At 49.7% G+C, this 27,856-nt stretch overlaps 1 protein-coding gene across 17 annotated transcripts in view; it reads right to left on the bottom strand.

Annotated features, from left to right (window-relative positions):
- Positions 1-27,856, bottom strand: part of MTMR3 (myotubularin related protein 3) — a 1,335,997-nt gene that overhangs the window by 887,073 nt on the left and 421,068 nt on the right. For all 17 annotated transcript variants that reach the window (XM_078667211.1, XM_078667215.1, XM_078667214.1 and 14 more), the window contains one exon: positions 2,642-2,758. In XM_078667211.1, coding sequence (XP_078523337.1) covers positions 2,642-2,758 — 117 coding nt within the window. The remainder of the gene's footprint in view (positions 1-2,641; positions 2,759-27,856) is intronic.

The following is a 27,856-nucleotide window of genomic DNA, read 5'->3' as shown; positions in this document are numbered from 1 at the left end:
GATCGTGAAAGACGTCCGGGGTGTGACGCAGCATTACTTTGTGCATGGGGAGGTTCTGGGCCGAATGTTGTGTGGAGGAAAGGGTCTCAAAAAGGAAGTCATCCTCCAAAAGCTCAATGTGGAGATCCATCTGGTGGAAGGAGGTAGCCCTACCAACCAATTCATGGTAGAAGGTGGAGTTTTCAGGAGGGGAGGGATGAGCAGGGGTACAGGTCGCAGTCTGTGTCCCCCGATTGGTCAGCATAATAGGTGTTTCCGGGATCAACCTGTAGAAGAGTATTGAACGTATCCCCTGACCCCTCTGAGTGAGGAGACACCTGAGGTGTGTAGGGATGGGGGTCGCCTGGAGAGCTAGGTGGAGAAGATTAACGCTGTGAAGAAGGGTAGGATGAAGGAGGAGAAAAGGGCAAGGTGCTAGTAAATGTAAATGTGGGTGTACTTGTAAAGCGCACTGCGACTCCATTGAGTATACTGGCGCTGAAGACCGCTGGGGAACCGTCCTGGTTTTCCCTGTGAGATGGTCCCTTTCTGGGTATCTCCAAGGTGAAACCAGGCATCCCTGGCGTCTGTGGGGGGCTGTTGCTAGTAGCCTTGTCCACCTTCTAGCGCTACTTGGGAGGAGGTGGCAAGCCCAATGCTTCGCCAAAAGATAACTGATGCTTGGATGGTGGAGCGCCAGACCCCGGAGGGCAGGCTAAGATCTGATCCATATGGGAGGTGGATGCCAAGATGTGTCTGCCTGACTTCTATCTCCTCTTGCAGCTTGTGGAGGATAGGTTCAACAGTGCCCAAGCTGAGGCTGGCCTTTTATGTTGGTGACGAGGTATTCAGCTCAGAATGAGTTTTCAAATTCAACGCCGAAGGTGTTGGCTCTGAAGGGTGGGTCAGCGCCGAGGTGGACATGGTTGGCGTCAATTGTGCTGGTATCAACAGTTTCTTCGGCTCCAAGCCAAAGTTAAGAGTTAAGTCTGAAGGTAGTTGTCAGAGCTGACCATGGCCTGAAGGTAGTGGGGGCCCGGCAGCCAGTCTCTGAGGCTTCAGAGGAGCAGGATGATCCTTATGTAGGATTTGCTCAGCGGGCAAGCGGTGGCGAAAGGGGAGGGAAGTTTGAACTCACAACAGACTAAGCCGGAGGCAAGACCTTGATCTTCAGATCAGAGCCGGAGCGGTCAGCTTGAGAAGGTTCCTCATCTGCTGCCGAAGGTTGTGGTTGCTGTTTAACCTCGAGGTTGTCCGATTCGAAGAGGTCAGTGTGTTGTCTCCACTTCTACAGGATATCTCAAACCGCAGAGCCTTACGATCACGAAGAGTCTTCTTGGTCTGGAAGTGGGAGCAGTTCATGCAGGAAACCTCGTTGTGTTTGGGATACAGACACAAATTACAGGCATAATTGGAGGTCAGTCTGAGGGTATTTCGTGTGGCAGAGAGGACAGTAAAGAAATGGCATCCGTTCCATCACAGTCGAGATAAGGTAGAGAGACCCAGTCAGGAGACGAAGAAGGCCAAAAAAGGCAAAGGCCAACGTGGGCAGCAGTCAACCTGAAAGCCACCCAGTGAAGCTTAAGCCGTAGACCATAGACAATAAAGAAAAATGAAAATGCGTGTGATAATAATACTGTCTAATAGTGACTGAATAGAGCACCACAATGGTTTTGAACTGGAGCATGATAGTACAAGCCTGAACCAGACGGTGGAAAGACACAGTCTAATAAAAGAGTCCATGACCATGCACATTACCAGCAAGAGGAGGAATCAAAGTATCTTGTGACTCGAACGACTTCTTAGAAGAAAAACATCTTGCACACATCCAAACTCAACACTAGATGGCAGGAGTATGCACACAATGTGTATCTAGCCACACATGACTCGAACATATACTTTCCAAAAACTTAAAGAGTGGCACTCAAATTTTACAACAGGAATGCTTGCTGGAAATTAATAGCTATGACAAATGGATTCCTGGAATGTTTGTGCTAAAGGAACAACACTGGTACTACCATGAACGCAGCCAATGTACAAAATGCTAAGCGTAAAACAGCAATGTCTCTTTCTACACATGTGATTATAGAACACAAATAAAGACATAGGCGATTCTTAAACAGCAATGCATATGCTTAGCACACAGGCCAAAGACAATCAATACACCTGTTTGGCATACCACTTTGTTTCTTAAGTTCACCTATCTACTTTCTCCTTCAATAGCATCCTCTCAGCTCTGTTACCAATTGCAAATATCCACCATTTAGCTAATGTGGTTGGTGTCAGTGCATCAGAACACCACGTATGGAGTAATCATCAACTTGGAAGCGAAAGCAGAGATCGGGTTGCTCAAGGAAATATTAATCTGCAGTGCTCCATTAATCACAGAGAGAATTAAGTTTTCGCATGAACGTTGTAATTGCCAACAGCAAGCAGGCACAATTTCTCAATGACTACAAGCACAACATATGTTTTATCAAAGGAATGAATGGGTCAGCATTTCAATTAGCAAAGACTTCCTAAAACTACTACTAGCAACATGATTGAAGGTCAAGCACTATATTTAGTTGATTAAGATCACAAATTATATTATAATATACTCCAAGCCAATGAAAATACTCTGGCAAAGTAAATGAGAAGCACAATACTGAGTTATACTTACACTGACGCTGGACTCCTTAAATTTGATGTGCAACCGGTAGTTGGAAAGTGCTATTATGGCATCCTCTGCTCGTCCAACATATTCTGTGCTCTCACCATGTAACTCTAAGAAAGGAACCTGGGAGAGGGCAACAAAAAGGTTTGTAAATTGAGATGCAGACACCCAAACTGCAAAGTTCCGTAAGTGAAACCAAAAGCAATAAGGGAACCATGAGAATGGTTACAAGCAAATTTGCGATACTTGCCGCAGTGCTGTAATTGTTACATGCATATGTACAGGGAAGGTCTGTATTTCAGCAACTTTAGCTGTACTTTTCAGTTCAGTGTGAATTCTGTACAGTTTAGTCACATCATCTTTGCCTATTGATGTTAGTACAGCTTCTTCCCTGTATGTGAGGAAAAGGTGCACTGCAGATGAAACTGCTACACAAAGTGTGTAACCAAGAGCAATGTGGATGAAAAAATGCTCACTTCTATCTGATTTGTGGAAAAATACTTTAGTAATTTTTCGTCATGAAGTGGATGGCATTTTGCTAATCCTAGGCTTTAAAAACGGTGCTAGAAAACCAGACATTTGACGTAAGCATTTCACGTTAGCATTTCTAGAGTTTCAGTGGTGTAATGCTTCATATACAAAGAGCTGCTCTCTACCTAAAGCTAGGAAACTACCTAGGGTTCAGAGTTTCCTACTTCCTTTTTTGCATATATTTATTTATCGACCAAAATGTTACCATTTAAATATTAGGGCGGTGTTAAGCGACTGAGATGATGGGTAGGCTGTGTAAACAGAAGTGGGAAGGGGATGCTGTACATATGCAAATGCCTCACCAACTATTTTCAGCCCTCTTAAATAATATATTATGTCTCACAATTGCCTAAAACCAATACCTCCACACACATTTTTAATCTGTGCTTTTTAATGCCTGCATTAACATCTCAATGCCCATTTACTTCAGACTGCAGTTCAGAAAACACTTCAAATTCAACAGCTCCTCTTCCAACAAAATGGTATTCTAGAGTGACTCCCTTTTGTCTTTAATAAAAAAGTGTTAGCAATCTAGTTGTTCATTAGACCCCTGTGGTGAAGCTGCTAAGATTATTAGGATAAGTGACAGACTGCTGCTTGTGTTGGAAGTACTTGTTTTTCTCAGTTCTTCAGAATGTTTTAATATCAAGAATGACATTGACATTTGAAAACACAAGCAAAATGTGTTCTTATCTTACATTGGTAGAGCACTAAGCATAATTTAAATGACAAAAAACTCTTCTCATGTTCTTAATTTCTAAAGTAAATGCTTTACGTTTTACAGCTGTGAATCCATCAAGATGGTTTCAGGAGTGCAAACTTTTGTCATAAAAACAGAAGGTTAGCGCTCTAGTTGTTGATTATTAGACCACTGGGGAATCAAATGACAACTGATGACATTGCGCGTTCTCTTCTGTGGCGAATAGATCTAACCAAGGCTCTCCCCATTGCTGAAAGAGGCCGTTCGCCACGTCCGAGTTCAGACGCCATTCGTGATCCACCGAGCACCGACGGCTGAGTTCGTCCGCCCTGGCGTTCAGAGAACCTGCCAGGTGTTGAACCGTCAGAGTCACGCCCTGACGTTCCAGCCATTGCCAGAGGCGCAGAGCCTCCTGGCAAAGGGTCCACGACCCCACACCGCCCTGTTTGTTGCAGTACCACATGGCGGTGGTGTTGTCCGTGAACACCTGCACTACACTCCCGTTGACAAAGGGGAGGAATGCCTTCAGTGCTAGGCGAATCGCCCGCAGCTCCAACATGTTGATATGGAGCCGGGACTCCGCCGGAGACCAGATGCCTCTGATCTCCGCCTCTCCCAAGTGGCCTCCCCAGCCCTGGAGGGACGCGTCCGTCACAACTACGTGCTCCGGTTGGGGAAGGGAGAGGGATCTGCCCCTGACCCAATCGCGGTCCGTAAGCCACCACTGCAACTGTCTCGCAGCGCCCTCCGAGATCAGGACATGGTCGGACAGGTTGCCCTGATGCTGGGCCCACTGAAACTTCAGGTCCCACTGCAGAGCCCGCATCCGCCATCTGGCGTGATGCACCAGAAGGATGCAGGAGGCCATCAGCCCCAGAAGCCGCAGCGTCAACCTGACCGAAACCCGGGACAACGGCTGAAAGATGGGAATCAGAGCATGAATATCCCGGACCCGCCGTTCCGGAGGATAAACCTGAAACTGCGCCGAGTCGAGAACCGCTCCGATGAAAAGGAGCTTTTGAGAGGGACACAGGTGTGATTTCGGCACATTGATGGAAAACCCCAGCTCGTGCAGGAGGTCTGCCGTCATCTGAAGGTGGTGGACGACTGTCTGGGGCGAGCCCGCCTTCAACAACCAGTCGTCGAGGTAGGGGAAGACTGAAACCCCTAACCGGCGCAGATGAGCTGCGACCACAGCCATCACTTTCGTGAACACCCGTGGGGCGCTGGTAAGGCCGAATGGGAGCACGATAAACTGAAAGTGCTCGTGGCCTACCGTGAACCGCAGGTAACGCCGGTGGGCCGGCAGGACGGGGATGTGAAAATACGCATCCTGCAAGTCCAACGCTACCATCCAGTCTTGTGGGTCTAAAGCAGTCAAGACCTGAGCCAAAGTCAACATCTTGAACTTCTCCTTCCGGAGGAAGCCGTTGACGTTCCGTAGGTCCAAGATAGGACGTAGGCCCCCTTTGTCCTTCTTGGGTACCAGAAAGTAGTGGGAGTAGCAACCACACCCTACTTCTGGCCCAGGAACGCGCTCGATGGCCCCCTTGGCCAAGAGGGCCGTAACTTCCTCCTGCAGAAGTGTCAAGTGGTCCCCCGACACACGGTGGTTCTGCGGTGGCATGGCTGGAGGAGTGGTCTCGAAGGGGAGGGAGTAGCCCCTTCGGACGAGCTGCAGCACCCACCTGTCCGACGTGATCGTGCGCCAGCGGGAGTGGTGATGGCGAACCCTGCCACCCACTGGCGTCACATGGGCCCGAAAGCTCGGACTAGGAAGATTTGGAGGCTGCTGCGGGGGGAGGTGTGGACTGACCTCGCCGCTGTCCCCTACCGCCACCCCGGCGGAATCCACGGCCGCCACCGCGCTGAGGAGCGTTCTGCGGTGCGTGGCTGGCAGCACGTGTGGGACCGCCCCTTCCGTGGCCACGAAAGGAGCGAAACGAACCCGTCTGCTGGCGCTGGGTCTAGAGACCCAAGGACTTGGCCGTGACCCTGGAGTCCTTGAAGCGCTCAAGCGCGTTGTCCGCTTTATCGCCCAACAGGCGACTGCCATCAAAAGGCATGTCCATGAGGGCATTCTGGACATCCGGCGAGAAGTTGGCGGATCTCAGCCAAGCATGGCGACGAATCGCCACCGTCGTGGACATCGCCCGTCCCAGCGAGTCGGTCGTGTCAAGACCACACCGTATGGAATACCTCGCCGCGTCCCGGCCTTCAATCAAGGCCTGGTTGAGCTTGTCCCGCATCTCCTGCGGGCATTGCGGCAGACACTCCGCGACCGTATCCCACAGAGAGTGGGTGTAGCGGCCTAAGAGGCATGCGGTATTGCAAGACCGCAGTCCTGCACTCAAAGACGAGAAGACCTTCTTGCCAAACTGGTCATATCGCTTAGATTCCCGATCGGGCGGTGCCGTCGGGAATGCGGACTGGGAAGTGGAGGCCTGGATCACCAGACTCTCCGGGGAGGGATGGGTGGAGAGGAAGGCAGGGTCGTCCGAACATGGACGGTGACGCCTGGCAACGTTTCGGTCAACAGGTGAACCGGAAGCGGGCCTGGACCAGGTGCCCAACAGGACATCCGTCAGGGCGTCATTAAACGGCAGCAGAGGCTCCTGTGGGCATGACTGCGGTTTGAATACCTCGGTGAGGATGTTAGGCTTCACCTTAGCGACGGGGAGCTCAAGGCGCAAGGCCTTGGCAGCCCTCATCAGTACCACCGAATAGGCAGCCCCAGCCTCCGACGCCACAGTGGGAGGCGAGACGAACCCAGGGTTAGGCGATTCGTCCAGACCACTGGCATCACCTAAGTCACCTACCCAGTCCACGTCGTACTGGCATGCTCGTGACAAAGGGTCCTCAGACCCCTCCCAACCCTCTCCATAATCGTCCTCATCGCCATAGTTCGAGTCAACGATATAGACCGGCTCCTCGGAGCCAAGGGGCCCCAACGGCGCCGGACTCGGCGTCGAACGACGCCGGTCCGACTCCGCGTCAGGAGTCAGAGAGGGAATGGGGGTGGCGCCGCGCAGCGCCGGCGCCGGAGCCCCGACGGCGGAGTCACGGCGCCGCGCGGAGGCGGCACCACGGGTTGCCCCGATGGAATCGGCGCCGGAGAGGCTGGTTGACCAGCCGGCGACGACCCTGAAGGGCCCAGCGGCGCCGGGGCCGGAGCCGCCGGCGGCGTCGGGGCCGGAGCCGCCGGCGGCGTCGGGGCCGGAGCACCCGGCGGCGACGGGGCAGGTGCACCCGAGCCGCTCGGGCCCCCAGACGGGACCGACGGGCCCGCAGGCGCCGTAGGCCCCGCCGGAGGAGATATCGCCCTCATAGCCATGAGGAACTCCTCAATCTCCTCGCGCGACGCGCCTTCCCCAGGGACCGACGGGTATGGGGCAGATGGCGTCGGCGACCCACGCGGGGCCGCGGGGGTGGGGCCACCCGAACCCCCGGCCGCATCACGGGGGAGTCGGGGGTACGATGACGACGCCCCGACTTCTTACGCTTACCTGAGGAACCGGAGGAATGGTGGCGACTCCCGGAGCGCTCATGGCGGCTCCGTGATCGTTCTCTCGACCGCTCCCTCGACCTCCGACCAGACCGGGACCGCTCTCGACGCGGGGCCGAGACCCAGAGCTCGAGTAGCTTGCGGGACCGCTCCCGCCTAGCCTTACCCGTCAAGGCCCGGCAGTCGACGCAGGACTCCACGTCGTGGTCCGGGCCCAGACACCGGAGGCAGAGTCGATGGTGGTCGGTGACCGACATCATGCGGTCGCACCCGTCGCAACTCTTAAACCCGGGCATCCTACCGGCACCTGAAAGTAGTTAGATTTTAACAAAAACTAGGTCAAAAGACCGGAGTACTGCTCTTCGGATCTGCGCTAACTGGCGCGGAAAAAAGAAGAACTGACGTCAGCGCGCGGAGGCGGCGTCTATATACTCCAGCGACGTCATTACGGCGCACGACGCCGACGACGCGGAGCCGCAGGGGACGCCTGCAGACGACGCCTACCGACGCGCAGGGGTACTGCTACGCAAAAGTTTCCGGATCCAGACTGACGCCTGGGGATATTCTAAGGTAAGGAATCTAATACTAACCTGTTTCTTTCAGATTGTCAAATTACAGAAAATGTTCTTCAATTTTAGCTCCTGGAGCACCTTCCATCAAGAAAATATAAAAACATTTTTTTCTCAAACATGGTTCATCAAGTCCCGGCAGGTGCTCACCATTTTTCACCGGTAAAATCACACAAGAATAAATGTTTTCCGTTTTTGTCCTTCTTCTCTTTCTCTTCCCAAACCTTTTGTATTTCTTCTCTTTCCTTTTCTTCCCAGTTGCGCAAAGGCAAGAAAATGTTACGAACAAATGGTTGGGGCTTTGACAGTTAATAGTTAGGGGATTGTTAAATGGGGTCTTTAAATGACACCTGAATAAAGCGCTACTTGCTTCATACTATTGTTGCCTGTACTTACCTCAAATTACAACATCGATTTGGCAACATGCAATGGGGATGTGGAGAGATACAGCTTCTAATTTCCTGGAGGATATTCTGGCGTGTTCGCGTACAGTGAAGTGACATGCTTTTCGACTGCTACAGACTAGGCTGGGTGCTGTGAGTCTTTTAGCGTGGGGGCGTTTCTGTCTTTGTGACCTCTGGGCAATAACGCCTCTGGGTGGGACATCATCAGTCAAGTCATGTCTTGCTGCGAGGAGCCATGGGAGTCTAAATCTTCTCAATGACCCAAGTGCAGTCCCGGCATTTCAAGCCTCATTTTAGCGCACCGAGCAATTCTGGATTTCTGACTGCCTGTATATTTAAACATTTCAAGTAATTATCGTCCATTTCATAGACCACATTTTATGCATGTGTGGGACTACTGATCTTGAAGGAGATCACTTCTCGGTTTCTTGCAGTGTCTGCTTTTATGCCATACATATATTACATTCTGTAAGGTTGCTTCAACCTTTGGACTATAGTGTGTAGAAGCTCAAAGGAATTGACCATCGCTAAATATATATATACACAAGGGTGTTGCAGTGTGATTCAGTCATTTATAACAAATATGCAGTTAGATCCTCCACTGAAATTTTTACAGACAAACGGTGAACCACCCATACCATGGAAGAGGAAGAACGAGGAGTTTCAAACATATCAATTTATGGCAAAACAATGCCATCAGAAAGAACAACAAGCATTAGAAATGCAATCGGGCTCGGATTTATTTGAGTTTGAGCTAATGGCATTGTAAATGCCAATGTCTTTTTGCCATGTGTTATGGAGTGTGTGCATGTGGTGTGTAGTGGAAGTATGTTGGTTGAATTGTAATTTTACCAATGGTGGCATGCTGTGCTTTATATGAATATGTTTAAAAGTAAAGTGTACCATACTGCGATTGCTTGGTGGAAAAGTGCACTGCCGGCTGGAGATGTGTGTGCCTGGTGGAAGGGTGCACTGACGGCTGGTGGGTGTGTGCTTGGTAAAAGCGTGCACAGATGGATGATGGCTGTTGGTGTTTGTGCATGGTGAAAGCATTCATTGACGGCTGGGGGTGTGTTGTTGTGTGTGTTGTTTTCTGTGTGCTGGTGAGTGTGTGCTGGTGAGTCTGTGGGGGTGAGCCTGGGGAGTGAGTGTGGTGGTGAGTGTGTTGTGTTGAGTGGTGACAAGTGTGTGGTGTTGAGAGACTGAGGTGTGTGGTTTGTGTGTGCGTTATGTGTGTGTGGTGTATGTGTGTGTGGTGTTTTCTGCACACTCACACACTGCCCCGTAACATTCACACACTGCTCACCCGCACACTCCCAATGTCACCCTGCATAGTCACACACTGTCACATAGTCACACACTCAGCAGCACACAGCACTCAACAGCACTCTGCCCTCAACAGCACTCTGCAATCAACAGCACTCAACAGCACTCTGCCCTCAACAGTACACAGCACTCTGCCCTCAACAGCACACAGCACTCTGCCCTCAACAGCACACAGCACTCTGCCCTCAACAACACACAGCACTGCACTCAACAGCACTCTGCCCGCAACAGCCCTCTGCCCGCAACAGCACTTAACAGCCCTCTGCCCGCAACAGCACTTAACAGCCCTCTGCCCGCAACAGCACTTAACAGCCCTCTGCCCGCAACAGCACTTAACAGCCCTCTGCCCGCAACAGCACTTAACAGCCCTCTGCCCGCAACAGCACTTAACAGCCCTCTGCCCGCAACAGCACTTAACAGCACTCTGCACTCAACAGCACTTAACAGCACTCTGCACTCAACAGCACTTAACAGCACTCTGCACTCAACAGGATTCTGCACTCTGCACTCAGCAGCATTCTGCACTCTGCACTCAGCAGCATTCTGCACTCTGCACTCAGCAGCATTCTGCACTCTGCACTCAGCAGCATTCTGCACTCTGCACTCAGCAGCATTCTGCACTCTGCACTCAGCAGCATTCTGCACTCTGCACTCAGCAGCATTCTGCACTCTGCACTCAGCAGCATTCTGCACTCTGCACTCAGCAGCATTCTGCACTCTGCACTCAGCAGCATTCTGCACTCTGCACTCAGCAGCATTCTGCACTCTGCACTCAGCAGCATTCTGCACTCTGCACTCAGCAGCATTCTGCACTCTGCACTCAGCAGCACTCTGCACTCAACAGCACTCTGCACTCAACAGCACTCTGCACTCAACAGCACTCTGCACTCAACAGCACTCTGCACTCAACAGCACTCTGCACTCAACAGCACTCAACAGCACACTGCACTCAACAGCACTCTGCATTCAACTGCACTCTGCCCCCAACAACACTCTGCCCCCAACAACACTCTGCCCCCAACAACACTCTGCCCCCAACAACACTCTGCCCCCAACAACACTCTGCCCCAACACTCTGCCCCCAACAACACTCTGCCCCCAACAGCACTCTGCCCCCAACAGCACTCTGCCCCCAACAGCACTCTGCCCCCAACAGCACTCTGCCCCCAACAGCACTCTGCCCCCAACAGCACTCTGCCCCCAACAGCACTCTGCCCCCAACAGCAGTCTGCCCTCAACATCACACAGCACTCACCAGCACACAGCACACACTATCAACAGCACACATCACTCTGCACTCAACTGCACTCTGCACTCAACTGCACTCAGCCCTCAACAGCACTCTGCCCTCAACAGCACACAGCACTCAACAGCACACAGCACTCCACAGCACACAACTGCACTCCACAGCACACAACTGCACTCCACAGCACTCTGCACTCAACAGCACTCTGCACTCAACAGCACTCTGCACTCAACAGCACTCTGCACTCAACAGCACTCTGCACTCAACAGCACTCTGCACTCAACAGCACTCTGCACTCAACAGCACTCTGCACTCAACAGCACTCTGCACTCAACAGCACTCTGCCCTCAACAGCACTCTGGCCTCAACAGCACTCTGGCCTCAACAGCACTCTGGCCTCAACAGCACTCTGGCCTCAACAGCACTCTGGCCTCAACAGCACTCTGGCCTCAACAGCACTCTGGCCTCAACAGCACTCTGGCCTCAACAGCACTCTGGCCTCAACAGCACTCTGGCCTCAACAGCACTCTGGCCTCAACAGCACTCTGGCCTCAACAGCACACAGCATTCAACAGCACTCAACAGCACACAGCACTCAACAGCACTCAACAGCACACAGCACTCAACAGCACTCAACAGCACACAGCACTCAACAGCACTCAACAGCACACAGCACTCAACAGCACTCAACAGCACACAGCACTCAACAGCACTCTGCCCCCAACAGCACTCTGCCCCCAACAGCACTCTGCCCCCAACAGCACTCTGCCCCCAACAGCACTCTGCCCCCAACAGCACTCTGCCCCCAACAGCACTCTGCCCCCAACAGCACTCTGCCCCCAACAGCACTCTGCCCCCAACAGCACTCTGCCCCCAACAGCACTCTGCCCCCAACAGCACTCTGCCCCCAACAGCACTCTGCCCCCAACAGCACTCTGCCCCCAACAGCACTCTGCCCCCAACAGCACTCTGCCCCCAACAGCACTCTGCCCCCAACAGCACTCTGCCCCCAACAGCACTCTGCCCCCAACAGCACTCTGCCCCCAACAGCACTCTGCCCCCAACAGCACTCTGCCCCCAACAGCACTCTGCTCCCAACAGCACTCTGCTCCCAACAGCACTCTGCCCCCAACAGCACTCTGCCCCCAACAGCACTCTGCCCCCAACAGCACTCTGCCCCCAACAGCACTCTGCCCCCAACAGCACTCTGCCCCCAACAGCACTCTGCCCCCAACAGCACTCTGCCCCCAACAGCAGTCTGCCCTCAACATCACACAGCACTCACCAGCACACAGCACACACTATCAACAGCACACATCACTCTGCACTCAACTGCACTCAGCACTCAACAGCACTCAACTGCCCTATGCCCTCAACAGCACTCTGCCCTCAACAGCACTCTGCCCTCAACAGCACACAGCACTCAACAGCACACAGCACTCAACAGCACACAGCACTCAACAGCACACAGCACTCAACAGCACACAGCACTCTGCACTCAACAGCACTCTGCACTCAACAGCACACAGCACTCTGCACTCAACAGCACACAGCACTCAACAGCACACAGCACTCAACAGCACACAGCACATAACAGCCCTCTACACATAATTGCCCTCTCCACACGACTGACACCACAAGGGGCATGTAGCGTCTGGCTCGGCGGCGCTGTTGGGAGAGAGTCTGGATGTTAGGCCACCACCGGCCGCGCTGACATCTATCTGTAGCTGGGTAAGATTGCTGCGGATGCTAGATCAAGCTGGAGAGGAAAACGTTTGACTGCCTATCTCTGCGCCCAGCCTCCTAGCACTCTGCACTCAACAGCACTCTGCACTCAACAGCACTCAACAGCACACTGCACTCAACAGCACTCTGCATTCAACAGCACTCTGCACTCTGCACTCAACAGCACTCTGCCCCCAACTGCACTCTGCCCCCAACAGCACTCTGCCCCCAACAGCACTCTGCCCCCAACAGCACTCTGCCCCCAACAGCACTCTGCCCCCAACAGCACTCTGCCCCCAACAGCAGTCTGCCCTCAACATCACACAGCACTCACCAGCACACAGCACACACTATCAACAGCACACATCACTCTGCACTCAACTGCACTCAGCACTCAACAGCACTCAACAGCACTCTGCACTCAACAGCACTCTGGCCTCAACAGCACTCTGGCCTCAACAGCACTCTGGCCTCAACAGCAGTCTGCCCTCAACATCACACAGCACTCACCAGCACACAGCACACACTATCAACAGCACACATCACTCTGCACTCAACTGCACTCTGCACTCAACAGCACTCTGGCCTCAACTGCACTCTGGCCTCAACAGCACTCTGGCCTCAACAGCACTCTGGCCTCAACAGCACTCTGGCCTCAACAGCACTCTGGCCTCAACAGCACTCTGCCCTCAACAGCACTCTGCCCTCAACAGCACTCTGCCCTCAACAGCACTCTGCCCTCAACAGCACTCTGCCCTCAACAGCACACAGCACCCAGCACATAACAGCACTCAACAGCACTCAACAGCACTCAACAGCACTCAACAGCACTCAACAGCACTCAACAGCACTCAACAGCACTCAACAGCACTCAACAGCACTCAACAGCACTCAACAGCACTCAACAGCACTCAACAGCACTCAACAGCACTCAACAGCACTCAACAGCACTCAACAGCACTCAACAGCACTCAACAGCACTCAACAGCACTCAACAGCACTCAACAGCACTCAACAGCACTCAACAGCACTCAACAGCACTCAACAGCACTCAACAGCACTCAACAGCACTCAACAGCACTCAACAGCACTCAACAGCACTCAACAGCACTCAACAGCACTCAACAGCACTCAACAGCACTCAACAGCACTCAACAGCACTCAACAGCACTCAACAGCACTCAACAGCACTCAACAGCACTCAACAGCACTCAACAGCACTCAACAGCACTCAACAGCACACAGCACTCAACAGCACACAGCACTCAACAGCACACAGCACTCAACAGCACACAGCACTCAACAGCACACAGCACTCAACAGCACACAGCACTCAACAGCACACAGCACTCAACAGCACACAGCACTCAACAGCACACAGCACTCAACAGCACACAGCACTCAACAGCACACAGCACTCAACAGCACACAGCACTCAACAGCACACAGCACTCAACAGCACACAGCACTCAACAGCACACAGCACTCAACAGCACACAGCACTCAACAGCACACAGCACTCAACAGCACACAGCACTCAACAGCACACAGCACTCAACAGCACTCTGCACTCAACAGCACTCTGCACTCAACAGCACTCTGCACTCAACAGCACACAGCACTCAACAGCACACAGCACTCAACAGCACACAGCACTCAACAGCACTCTGCCCCCAACTGCACTCTGCCCCCAACTGCACTCTGCCCCCAACAGCACTCTGCCCCCAACAACACTCTGCCCCCAACAACACTCTGCCCCCAACAACACTCTGCCCCCAACAACACTCTGCCCCCAACAACACTCTGCCCCCAACAGCACTCTGCCCCCAACAGCACTCTGCCCCCAACAGCACTCTGCCCCCAACAGCACTCTGCCCCCAACAGCACTCTGCCCCCAACAGCACTCTGCCCCCAACAGCACTCTGCCCCCAACAGCACTCTGCCCCCAACAGCACTCTGCCCCCAACAGCAGTCTGTCTCAACATCACACAGCACTCACCAGCACACAGCACACACTATCAACAGCACACATCACTCTGCACTCAACTGCACTCAGCACTCAACAGCACTCAACTGCCCTATGCCCTCAACAGCACTCTGCCCTCAACAGCACTCTGCCCTCAACAGCACTCTGCCCTCAACAGCACACAGCACTCAACAGCACACAGCACTCAACAGCACACAGCACTCTGCACTCAACAGCACTCAACAGCACTCTGCACTCAACAGCACACAGCACTCTGCACTCAACAGCACACAGCACTCAACAGCACACAGCACTCAACAGCACACAGCACATAACAGCCCTCTACACATAATTGCCCTCTCCACACGACTGACACCACAAGGGGCATGTAGCGTCTGGCTCGGCGGCGCTGTTGGGAGAGAGTCTGGATGTTAGGCCACCACCGGCCGCGCTGACATCTATCTGTAGCTGGGTAAGATTGCTGCAGATGCTAGATCAAGCTGGAGAGGAAAACGTTTGACTGCCTATCTCTGCGCCCAGCCTCCTACCTATATGGGGCATACATCGGTCCTGAGCCACCCCCCGGATCACTGAGGACCCATCAATATTTATATGCCTGATTTGTTGGGTCTTGGCTGAGGCTATATCCGAAGTGCTGCGCAGTATGAATTACACTGTAAGAAGGAGGTAACCACCTTCACTCGCTAACTTCCCCGCATCGCTCCATTCTTGGGATAATCGCGCTATGACAAACAGATGCGAGTCTACAAAGGGTACCTCCACTGGACATTTTAACCGGTGTCACTTGATATACTAAACGTACCAATGAATGCTTAAGAGTGCAGTGCTAAGACGTGCAAGTGTTTTTTTTAGTGACAAACACGATGTTGCATTATTCCAAGTGACTCCCACAAATCCAAATTCTCTTCGTAATCATCACTTACCCTCGTAATGCACTATTGCGGTCTGTCCCTTCTTCGGAAAGGTTCGTTCTATTAAAAAACAAGTGGCACTTCAACCGATCGCGAAAGCGATCGTATTGTAAAACAAGAACTACAGTGTGGACGAGCATGTATGAGTCATCTTCTGTGAGCCTCGCCTGCTGCCTCTCGTCATTTAACATTGAACGCGCTCACCGCTGTGAACGCGTTCGCATCATCTGGCTTGCATTACACGGGCACTCTGACAGCTCGTAATTAAGATTAATCACTCTGCCATGCTCGTTCTCGCACACAAAATGCCACATCGGGCACGCGTACATTACTTACAGCCTATCACTTCAAGGCTACTACATACACAGCACAGGGAAGACGAATCACTGACCACATGCCAGAAAACGCAAAGGAATGTGTGGAATTCCTCTCACCAAGGCCCTTCTTCTTCTTCTTCTTTTTTTTCTTATAACATTAGGATCTCGAAACTCCTCCCCCAGGGGGAGGAGTCCGAGCCCTAAAAAGTACCCTACAACAATCTCTGGGTTCAGAAACTCAGGCCATTTTAGATCACTACCCATAGTAGAAGATAAGGACGAGGATGGTTTGGATGTGTTTGATGAGGCCATGTTAATATATCCTTTTTATACTAGACGACAAAAGGATAGAGAATCGTTTGATGAGTTTCCAACTGCTTTGAGATTTATAATATCCAATACATGTAATTTTGGCATCACAACCAGTGAAAAGATACGTGATCTGCTTATGGTCAACACAAATCATAAAAGAATACAGGAAAGGTTGTGGCTAATGGGAGATCCCACCATGAATAAGGTAGTTGCATCTGCTAAAGCCATTGAGCAATCCATGAACTGTGTTAAATAAGTGAATGAAACTCATTTAGGCAAAAAGGATGAAAAAGTATGTTCTATCAGTGGTAAACATGTCTGGAATAAGATGCATAAAAGTGGACGCAAGGACAGTAAGACTTTAGTTGTGGAAATCAAAAACATTTTGCATCCTCTAGAAATTGTCCTGCAATTATTAGAGAGTGCAATAATTGTAAAAAGAAAGGCAATTTTTCCAAGATGTGTAAAGAGGCTAAGAAAAACTGAGCATGGCAAAGGTTACCGACAATTCAATGCACAATGAATTATGCATTGATGATGGAACGGTAATGGAAAATAACCTTATGTTAATGATGAGTGGATGATAATTAGGCAAAAGATGAGCCAGTCAATTCCCCAATGTGAAACATACAAGTGCATGATAGAGAGTTGTACGTAATGGCAGATTCAGGTTCTTCCTTTACTATTATTCCTAAATCTTATTTTGAAGCGAAACTGGGAAATGAACAACTTGTAACTCCTGATGTTCGTGCTGTTATATTCGAAAGACAAATTAATTTTGTGTGTCATTTGGTAACCAACGTCCAGTTCAAAGGTGGATCTTCTACATTAAAGATCTATGTGGCAAAGGAAGGAGCAAATATTTTAGGCAGAAAGGATCAAAGAACACTAAACATCAAATTGTATCCTAATGCTGAGGGTCCTGTGTTCATAGTAATGGCGATGGATGTAAACACATTTTTTTAAAAACATCTTTTCCTAGGTTTTCAGTCAAAAATTGGTAAAACTGCAAGGACATGAGGTAAGACTTAAGTATGATGCTGAACCTGTCAAGACAGAAAGTGAGAGGCGTACCATTATGTGTGTGAAAGGAATTTCAGGCACATTTGGATCAAACGTTGAGGGAGGATGTCATTGAGGAAATATAAACATCTGAATGTAGCTCTCCTGTATTCTTGCCTAGAAAATAAATGGTAATCTCAAAATCTGTATTGATCGGAGGGCTATAAATGAAAACATAAATGTGAACCAACATCCTCTAACAAAGATAAATGATCTTGTTTCAATGCTCAATATAGCCACTGTCTTTTCAACTCTGGACCTCTGCAGTGCTTAGCATCAGATATGGTCATCAAGAAAATCTAAACATTTGACGGCCTGACGATAACATATGGTGTAAAGAGAAAACTTCTCACAGACCATGGTAGGCTCAAGAAGAGGCTAGGTGCACTGGAGATAGATCTGATCGAATGGCCTCTTAGTCTGCAGGCCTGGCAGGAGTGTAGGGACGAAGTACTGGACACCTGGGACAGACTTGATAAATTCTCCCACTCCACATATAGGAAAAGGGAGGGCGACAAAGCTAACCATATGCTCGCAATGCTCATCCGTGGTGAGAATCATCATTCACCAATATTGGGGCTCAGAGATAAACAGGGTAGACTTAGATCTTATATGTCAAAAGGAGGGGAGGTGGATCACATCAAGATCCGTGGGCTCAAATTACCATTCCAGAACAACTCAGAATGGAAGGTCCAGCCACAGTCAGAGCCCACAGGGACAATGTCAAGCAAAGACAGCCTCGGCTGTTCCTCTGGGATAGAAGGTAGGAAAAGGTAAAGGTACGGTCACAAGCAGGGTAAAGGTAGTACTCAGTGGAGGGCTACCCTGGGTATCCAATTTGTTGGTACTAATGGCCTCACACACCCTTGCGAGTGTCATGCTTCATCATTGGCGTTTGCTCCTCGTCGGGCAGGCGGTGCAATGCCCAACGGGCTCACCTCAAAGAGGGGCTCTTTGGCGGAGATCTTTTTACCAACTGCCTAAGGGTGAAGTGCGGGTGAGGGGCCAGAAAGGAACGGATAGTGTAAATAAGTGGGTTAAAATGTGGCACAAGGTACCGGAGATCAATTTATTCTGGTGGTCCCCTGCCACAAGTAAAAGCAGTGGGTAGCCTATGATCGCTGGAAATTAGGATTCCACGTCACGATCCAGGACTACAATACATATCGTGAGGTCAACATGTTTCTCGCCTTTGCACACTGGCTGCGATTCTTCAGGACCTAGTGGTTACATCTATCTCTAGTAAGACATGACCTAGTTTAGTGTCAGTTTATAAATAGTAGTACTACCTGTGTGGGACAGCTCTTGCCTAAGGAGACAAAAGAAATCATTACCATGGTTTAGTTACAACAAACGCCTTTCGTGACCGTGAACACGCAGTGCTGAAGTGGGTGAAGTGACACAAAAGTAGTGACATACCAGTAATAGTTTGGTGACCAGTATGTATTAACCTATATCATAATGCTACATTAGACTGCATTTGTAAAATTAAAACCAAAGGTAAAGTTTAAAAACAGCAGCAATTACTAAAAAGTCTTCTGTCGAAACCCTGTAGCAGGGGTAACCCGTTTACTCACCTAAAGGTCAAGGTGTCTAGGTGTCAACAGTACCCGGTAGATTTACATCAAGGGGAAAGAACCATAGGGGTTTAAGGCTAGAAAGGAGAACAAACACAAAGGCGATCTGCATGAATCACTCCCATTAGTTCTATTTTCAAACAGTCGCCTGTTGGTGTTGGGGGAGTAGCTATGACCAAGTAGCACTATTTATTCACTGTGTATGGCTTCATATCGATGCTCCCTGTAGGATAGGTACTTCCAATATTAGGTATTACACACATACAAGGTTAAACTTCACGCTCTGCCTGTTAACCACTGTTAGGTGGCATAATGTATACCCTTCATATGTCTGTACTTGGAGCGATATGGGCTCTGATTAGGGGTGCTCTATGCGCTTCAGTCGTGTCTTAATAAGGCCCGCTCGAAAGAGTGTATTCAAAGGCTCACTCTCTCCACCTATCGCGTGTGGTTATCCTAGCGCCCCATTAAACCCATGGTAGAAAACGATATCTGTAGCAGACTAGGGCCGATTTCCCTTTTCTCATGTTGCCCGTATTTTATGTCAATATTCCGCTCGTATTGGGCCAAATTAAAGGGAGAAACCAGTGGTTCGCATATTCGTTCGCGGGAAAGCGGGAAAAAGGGCTGGGGGCACAGAACCCTTGTTGTTAAGCAGCCTGTTTAACAAGCCGGACGCGTTGCCAATCTACCGGTAGACAGATTGCCTGGACGCGCAGTTGCATGCCGATCTCAGCGTTTCTTAGGTCGTAGTCACATCGCGCTTGTAAGGTTTAACGCGGTACTGGCTAAAGCAAGTCAATATTCGCGGGAGGCGGCTGCGAGGGGGAGGGGAAAGGGGAGAAAAACACTTACTTCTTGCTGCCTTGGTCAGCGCGTGGTCTGCCTACCCATCTCTACCGGGATCTGCATAGTACTGAGTCCTCGGGTCGGGATCTAGTTAAGTGGTTGTTGGGGGCGTGGTCGGGATAGTCTCGCCCTAAAGGTCATGTGGGAATCAGTGTTAACACGGGGCCCATCTTGGAAGGGACCCATCCTCATAAACCCAATGTGATGTAAGGATGGTAGAAGTGTGCGTGAATAGATTAAGATTTGGGTTTATACTCACACTAATTCAAAGGCTTGTTTACATAAAAGTTTTACCAAAAAATCATATATTCCCAGCCATACACACCCAATAGGCAATTTCTTAATGGTGTGTTTTACTAATGTAGTAGTTGTGATTATAGTGCACTCCACGGGATGTCTTCATTAAGTCCCCGCCTGTCTGAGGATAGCCTATGTATCCACCTCTGTTCTTTCTGGAATAGGTTCTGTTTGGATTTGTTACTTGGTGTCTCAAGGATGAGCCATCTCAGTGAATCAGCAGTGTGGTTTAGGTCTACAAAGTGCCTACACATTTTGGTGTTTGTCTTTTTGCAACGAAAATTGCTTCTGTGTTCCGAGATGCGGATCTTAATAGGGCGAGTGGTCATGCCCACGTATTGAAGATCACAAGGGCATCTGAGCAGATAGATGCAATTTGGAGTATTGCAGTTTGTGTGGCAACGGAGCTCCCACATGAATGTCTCAGTTAGTTGAATAGACTTAGTGATACTGGTGAAGGGACAGACACTACAGGAACCGCAGGGGTAGTGTCCCTTCACTGGTGGGAGTTGCCAGAGTGTATTCTGCCTGTGGGTTTCCACTTGTTTTGGCCTGGTGTGCACTAGGATGTCCTTGACATTTTTAGACCTTTTGAAGGCGAACCTGGGGACCGCAAGGTTGAGATCTCCTGTGTTAAGTATCTGCCAGTGTCTCTTTATTATTTTCTTAATTTCTGTAGAGACTGGGGAGAAAGTTGTTACACAGGTCAAAAGATCATTGTCTTGTGGAGTTGGAGTATTATATTCCAAGAGAGCTCCTCTGTGATTGTTCTGTGCCCGTTTTCGTGCCTTGTAGATCTCCCTGGAAGGATAACCTCTCTCTTTCAGATTGCGAGATAGGATTTTAGACTCCGTTTTATAATCTGTGAGGTGGGTACAGTTGTGCCTAACTCGCAAGAATTGGCCAAAGGGAAGGTTCAGCCTCAGAGCTCTAGGGTGGTGGCTCGTGAACAGGAGTAGACTATTCCGGTCCGTGGGCTTCCGATACATGGTAGTATCAATCTTACCCCCCTCTAGCCTGATGGTCAGGTCCAGAAACGCTATCTCGGAGTTGGAGGCAGTGATGGTAAAGGTCAGGTAGTCGTTTAGGGTACTCAACCAATTAAAGAACTCCATGTAGAGATCTTCAGTCCCTTTCCAGAGTATGAGGATGTCATCTATGAACCTCCTCCAAAGTTGAATGTTAGAATGGTATGGGTTCATTGGTCCATTGATGTGATTCTCCTCAAAGTCAGCCATGTAGAGGCAGGCCACCGAGGGGGCAAAAGTACTACCCATAGATGTTCCCTGGGTTTGATGGTAATGCTGCCCTTTGAACTCTAAGAAATTTTCCGTCAGGGCAAGATTCGCACACTCCATGATAAAGGAGGGCGGTGTGAGAGAGGTCCATTCTTCAGTGTTGAGAATTCTCCCAATCACCCCGAGTGTGGCCCTCTGTGGGATGTTCGTGTAGAGGGCCTCCACGTCAAGGGTGATCAGAAAGTCAATTTGAACGTCTTCTTGTAGGTTGTCAAGGAGACGAAGAACGTCCTTGGTGTCGTGGACATAGGACGGGATTCTCTTCACTAGAGGTTGTAAAAAATGGTCGCAGAATTGCGAAAGAGGCTCTAACACAGAACCAATGCCCGATACAATCGGGCGTCCAGGTACTGGGGTGGTCCCCTTGTGAATTTTGGGCAGAGTGTATAAGTAGGGCACTCTCGTGTCTTTTTTCACAAGGAACTCAGCCTCTTTCTTCGAGATCCATTCCTGATATTCTGCAGATTCAACAATTCCTGTGATTGTGGTTTTGAGTCGTTCGGTTGGGTTAGATGGAATAGGGGTATACTAGCGTCTATCCCCTAGTTGCCTTAGCCACTCTATTTCATAGTCTGAGGTGTCCATTATTACTGTCGCCCCACCCTTGTCTGCCTGTTTAATGGTGATGGTCCCATCATTGGCCAGGGAGTTCAACAGCTGCATTTCCGTTTTGGACAGATTGTGATGCCTATGGATAGGTCTTAATGCTCCAATGTCCTTCAGCACGGCCTGCTCAAACGTCAGAATTTCATTCGGAACCATCCCGCTATGTGGCGTGAAGGTAGAGGGGTTGTGGAGGCCTGAGTCGGTGGGGATCTCGAGTGGTCTTCCGTCAAAGAAAGATCTCAATCTGATCTTCCTAAAAAAAAATTGAATTTCGCAGTTTAGCTCAAAATTGTCTATTTTTGGTGTGGGGACAAAACCCAGTCCTTTCTGGAGGACTTTTTCCTCGGTGTCGTAAGTTGGCGTGATGAAAGATTCACTACCAAGCTTATTTTCGTCCTGTCTTGCTCCTGGTTTCCATCCCTTGGGCTTGTGCATCTTCCCACTGCACCCTCTTCTCTGGAGCGTTTCCTCGCCTGCGCCCGCGCCCTCTGCCCCAGCCTCTGTCTAAAAAAGGCTGCTGGTTGATGCCATGGGGGGCGAATTGAGGGGGGTACTGGGGTACAAAAGACCTTTTGTACCCCAGCCTTTTTTAGACAGAGGCTGGGGCAGAGGGCGCGGGCGCAGGCTAGGAAACGCTCCAGAGAAGAGGGTGCAGTGGGAAGATGCACAAGCCCAAGGGATGGAAACCAGGAACAAGACAGGACGAAAATAAGCTTGGTAGTGAATCTTTCATCATGCCAACTTACGACACCGGAGGAAAAAGTCCCTCAGAAAGGACTGGGTTTTGTCCCCACACCAAAAATAGACAATTTTGAGCTAAACTGCGAAATTCAAATTTTTTTTAGGCAGATCAGATTGAGATCTTTCTTTGACGGAAGACCACTCGAGATCCCCACCGACTCAGGCCTCCACAACCCCTCTACCTTCACGCCACATAGCGGGATGGTTCCGAATGAAATTCTGACGTTTGAGCAGGCTGTGCTGAAGGACATTGGAGCATTAAGACCTATCCATAGGCATCACAATCTGTCCAAAACGGAAATGCAGCTGTTGAACTCCCTGGCCAATGATGGGACCATCACCATTAAACAGGCAGACAAGGGTGGGGCGACAGTAATAATGGACACCTCAGACTATGAAATAGAGTGGCTAAGGCAACTAGGGGATAGACGCTACTATACCCCTATTCCATCTAACCCAACCGAACGACTCAAAACCACAATCACAGGAATTGTTGAATCTGCAGAATGTCAGGAATGGATCTCGAAGAAAGAGGCTGAGTTCCTTGTGATAAAAGACACGAGAGTGCCCTACTTCTACACTCTGCCCAAAATTCACAAGGGGACCACCCCAGTACCTGGACGCCCGATTGTATCGGGCATTGGCTCTGTGTTAGAGCCTCTTTCGCAATTCTGCGACCATTTTTTACTACCTCTAGTGAAGAGAATCCCGTCCTATGTCCAAGACACCAAGGACGTTCTTCGTCTCCTTGACAACCTACAAGAAGACGTTCAAATTGACTTTCTGATCACCCTTGACGTGGAGGCCCTCTACACGAACATCCCACAGAGGGCCACACTCGGGGTGATTGAGAGAATTCTCAACACTGAAGAATGGACCTCTCTCACACCGCCCTCCTTTATCATGGAGTGTGCGAATCTTGCCCTGACGGAAAATTTCTTCGAGTTCAAAGGGCAGCATTACCATCAAACCCAGGGAACATCTATGGGTAGTACTTTTGCCCCCTCGGTGGCCTGCCTCTACATGGCTGACTTTGAGGAGAATCACATCAATGGACCAATGAACCACTAGCATTCTAACATTCAACTTTGGAGGAGGTTCATAGATGACATCCTCATACTCTGGAAAGGGACTGAAGATCTCTACATGGAGTTCTTTAATTGGTTGAATACCCTGAACGACTACCTGACCTTTACCATCACTGCCTCCAACTCCGAGATAGCGTTTCTGGACCTGACCATCAGGCTAGAGGGGGTAAGATTGATACTACCATGTATCGGAAGCCCACGGACCGGAATAGTCTACTCCTGTTCACGAGCCACCACCCTAGAGCTCTGAGGCTGAACCTTCCCTTTGGCCAATTCTTGCGAGTTAGGCGCAACTGTACCCACCTTACAGATTATAAAACGGAGTCTAAAATCCTATCTCGCAATCTGAAAGAGAGAGGTTATCCTTCCAGGGAGGTCTACAAGACACGAAAACGGGCACAGAACAATCACAGAGGAGCTCTCTTGGAATATAATACTCCAACTCCACAAGACAATGATCTTTTGACCTGTGTAACAACTTTCTCCCCAGTCTCTACAGAAATTAAGAAAATAATAAAGAGACACTGGCAGATACTTAACACAGGAGATCTCAACCTTGCGGTCCCCAGGTTCGCCTTCAAAAGGTCTAAAAATGTCAAGGACATCCTAGTGCACACCAGGCCAAAACAAGTGGAAACCCACAGGCAGAATACACTCTGGCAACTCCCACCAGTGAAAGGACACTACCCCTGCGGTTCCTGTAGTGTCTGTCCCTTCACCAGTATCACTAAGTCTATTCAACTAACTGAAACATTCATGTGGGAGCTCCGTTGCCACACAAACTGCAATACTCCAAATTGCATCTATCTGCTCAGATGCCCTTGTGATCTTCAATACGTGGGCATGACCACTCGCCCTATTAAGATCCGCATCTCGGAACACAGAAGCAATTTTCGTTGCAAAAAGACAAACACCAAAATGTGTAGGCACTTTGTAGACCTAAACCACACTGCTGATTCACTGAGATGGCTCATCCTTGAGACACCAAGTAACAAATCCAAACAGAACCTATTCCAGAAAGAACAGAGGTGGATACATAGGCTATCCTCAGACAGGCGGGGACTTAATGAAGACATCCCGTGGAGTGCACTATAATCACAACTACTACATTAGTAAAAACAAACCATTAAGAAATTGCCTATTGGGTGTGTATGGCTGGGAATATATGATTTTTTGGTAAAACTTTTATGTAAACAAGCCTTTGAATTAGTGAGAGTATAAACCCAAATCTTAATCTATTCACTCACACTTCTACCATCCTTACATTACATTGGGTTTATGAGGATGGGTCCCTTCCAAGATGGCCCCCGTGTTAACACTGATTCCCACATGACCTTTAGGGCGAGACTATCCCGACCACGCCCCCAACAACCACTTAACTAGATCCCGACCCGAGGACTCGGTACTATCCGGATCCCGGTAGAGATGGGTAGGCAGACCACGCGCTGACCAAGGCAGCAAGAAGTAAGTGTTTTTCTCCCCTTCCCCTTCCCCCTCCCCCTCGCAGCCGCCTCCTGCGAATATTGACTTGCTTTAGCCAGTACTGCGTTAAACCTTACAAGCGCGATGTGACTACGACCTAAGAAACGCTGAGATCGGCATGCGACTGCGCGTCCAGGCAATCTGTCTACCGGTAGATTGGCAACGCGTCCGGCTTGTTAAACAGGCTGCTTAACAACAAGGGTTCTGTGCCCCCAGCCCTTTTTCCCGCTTTCCCGCGAACGAATATGCGAACCACTGGTTTCTCCCTTTAATTTGGCCCAATACGAGCGGAATATTGACATAAAATACGGGCAACATGAGAAAAGGGAAATCGGCCCTAGTCGGCCACAGATACCGTTTTCGACCATGGGTTTAATGGGGCGCTAGGATAACCACACGCGATAGGTGGAGAGAGTGAGCCTTTGAATACACTCTTTCGAGCGGGCCTTATTAAGACACGACTGAAGCGCATAGAGCACCCCTAATCAGAGCCCATATCGCTCCAAGTACAGACATATGAAGGGTATACATTATGCCACCTAACAGTGGTTAACAGGCAGAGCGTGAAGTTTAACCTTGTATGTGTGTAATACCTAATATTGGAAGTACCTATCCTACAGGGAGCATAGATATGAAGCCATACACAGTGAATAAATAGTGCTACTTGGTCATAGCTACTCCCCCAACACCAACAGGCGACTGTTTGAAAATAGAACTAATGGGAGTGATTCATGCAGATCGCCTTTGTGTTTGTTCTCCTTTCTAGCCTTAAACCCCTATGGTTCTTTCCCCTTGATGTAAATTTACCGGGTACTGTTGACACCTAGACACCTTGACCTTTAGGTGAGTAAACAGGTAACCCCTGCTACAGAGTTTCGACAGAAGACTTTTTAGTAATTGCTGCTGTTTTTAAACTTTACCTTTGGTTTTAATTTTACAAATGCAGTCTAATGTAGCATTGTGATATAGGTTAATACATACTGGTCACCAAACTATTACTGGTATGTCACTACTTTTGTGTCACTGCACCCACTTCAGCACTGCGTGTTCACGGTCACGAAAGGCGTTTGTTGTAACTAAACCATGGTAATGATTTCTTTTGTCTCCTTAGGCAAGAGCTGTCCCACACAGGTAGTACTACTATTTATAATCTGACACTAAACTAGGTCATGTCTTACTAGAGATAGATGTAACCACTAGGTCCTGAAGAATCGCAGCTAGTGTGCAAAGGCGAGAAACATGTTGACCTCACGATATGTATTGTAGTCCTGGATCGTGACGTGGAATCCTAATTTCCAGCGATCATAGGCTACCGACTGCTTTTACTTGTGGCAGGGGACCACCAGAATAAATTGATCTCCGGTACCTTGTGCCACATTTTAACCCACTTATTTACACTATCCGTTCCTTTCTGGCCCCTCACCCGCACTTCACCCTTAGGCAGTTGGTAAAAAGATCTCCGCCAAAGAGCCCCTCTTTGAGGTGAGCCCGTTGGGCATTGCACCGCCTGCCCGACGAGGAGCAAACGCCAATGATGAAGCATGACACTCGCAAGGGTGTGTGAGGCCATTAGTACCAACAAATTGGATACCCAGGGTAGCCCTCCACTGAGTACTACCTTTACCCTGCTTGTGACCGTACCTTTACCTTTTCCTACCTTCTATCCCAGAGGAACAGCCGAGTCTGTCTTTGCTTGACATTAGACTTAGATCTTCACAGCAAAAAAATCTGGAAATGTTCACGGAACACCTGAAGGGCATATAAAGAGCCACTGAGGCAACCTGCCCCCCGGAGATTAGGCCCTTTCTTGAGGAGATATGATTGCCTCAACTATGTGAGGAAGACAGTCTGCTCCTGAACGCTCCTAATACGAAGGAGGGGATACGGACAGCTATCAGATCCCTAAGGTCGGCCAAGGCCCCTGGCGGAGATGGCCTTCCGCCGAGTTTTTATCACTGCCAGCAAGAAATACTGACTGAGCGAATACTTGAAGTGTATCAGGAGGCCTATGGGAGCGGGGTGCTCCCGGAGTCTTTGAGAGAGGAGATAATTATGATGTTGCAAAAACCGGTCAGATAGCCAGGTGGTCTCATTTTTTACCGTCCACTGTCCATGCTAAATGTGGACCTGAAAATCCTGAGTAAGGTACTGGCCACGAGATTACTAGGAATCCTACCACAACTGATTGCAGACAAGGTAACCTCAGGGGGTTGTCGCTGGTTCTTCATTCCCCTCCTTTACGCGAAGGGTAATATGCCATGGCGCTACTCGTTATCGAACAAGCATTTGATTCACTTTCCTGGGAATTCTTATGGGAAGTACTGTACAAGAAGGGCATCGGTGAAGACTTCATAAAATGGGTGCAATTATTTTATACGGAACCCTCAGCCAGGGTACGTATGGGGGGTTGGTATCGCATGGCTTTGCATTACATAGGGGGACACAGCAGGCATGCCCATTGTGGCCGCTTCTATTCGCGATAGCTATGGAACCACTTGCCAGCCACCTGCGGGATGCATTACATGAATGGGGCATACAGGTCGGGGACACCAGACACACGGTATCATTATATGCAGATGATGCATTAGTCTATCTTAGAAAGCCAGAGTCATTCTTCCCAATTATGCTGGACGTTTTGGCAGACGTTGGCAAGCATACCAGGTTACGCGTCAACCATTCAAAATCTAA

The sequence above is a fragment of the Lissotriton helveticus genome, chromosome 11, assembly GCF_964261635.1.
Source record: "Lissotriton helveticus chromosome 11, aLisHel1.1, whole genome shotgun sequence".
Lineage (NCBI taxonomy): Eukaryota > Metazoa > Chordata > Amphibia > Caudata > Salamandridae > Lissotriton > Lissotriton helveticus.
The sequence above is the reverse complement of the archived record's forward strand: the minus strand, read 5'-3'. Positions and strand labels throughout refer to the sequence as shown.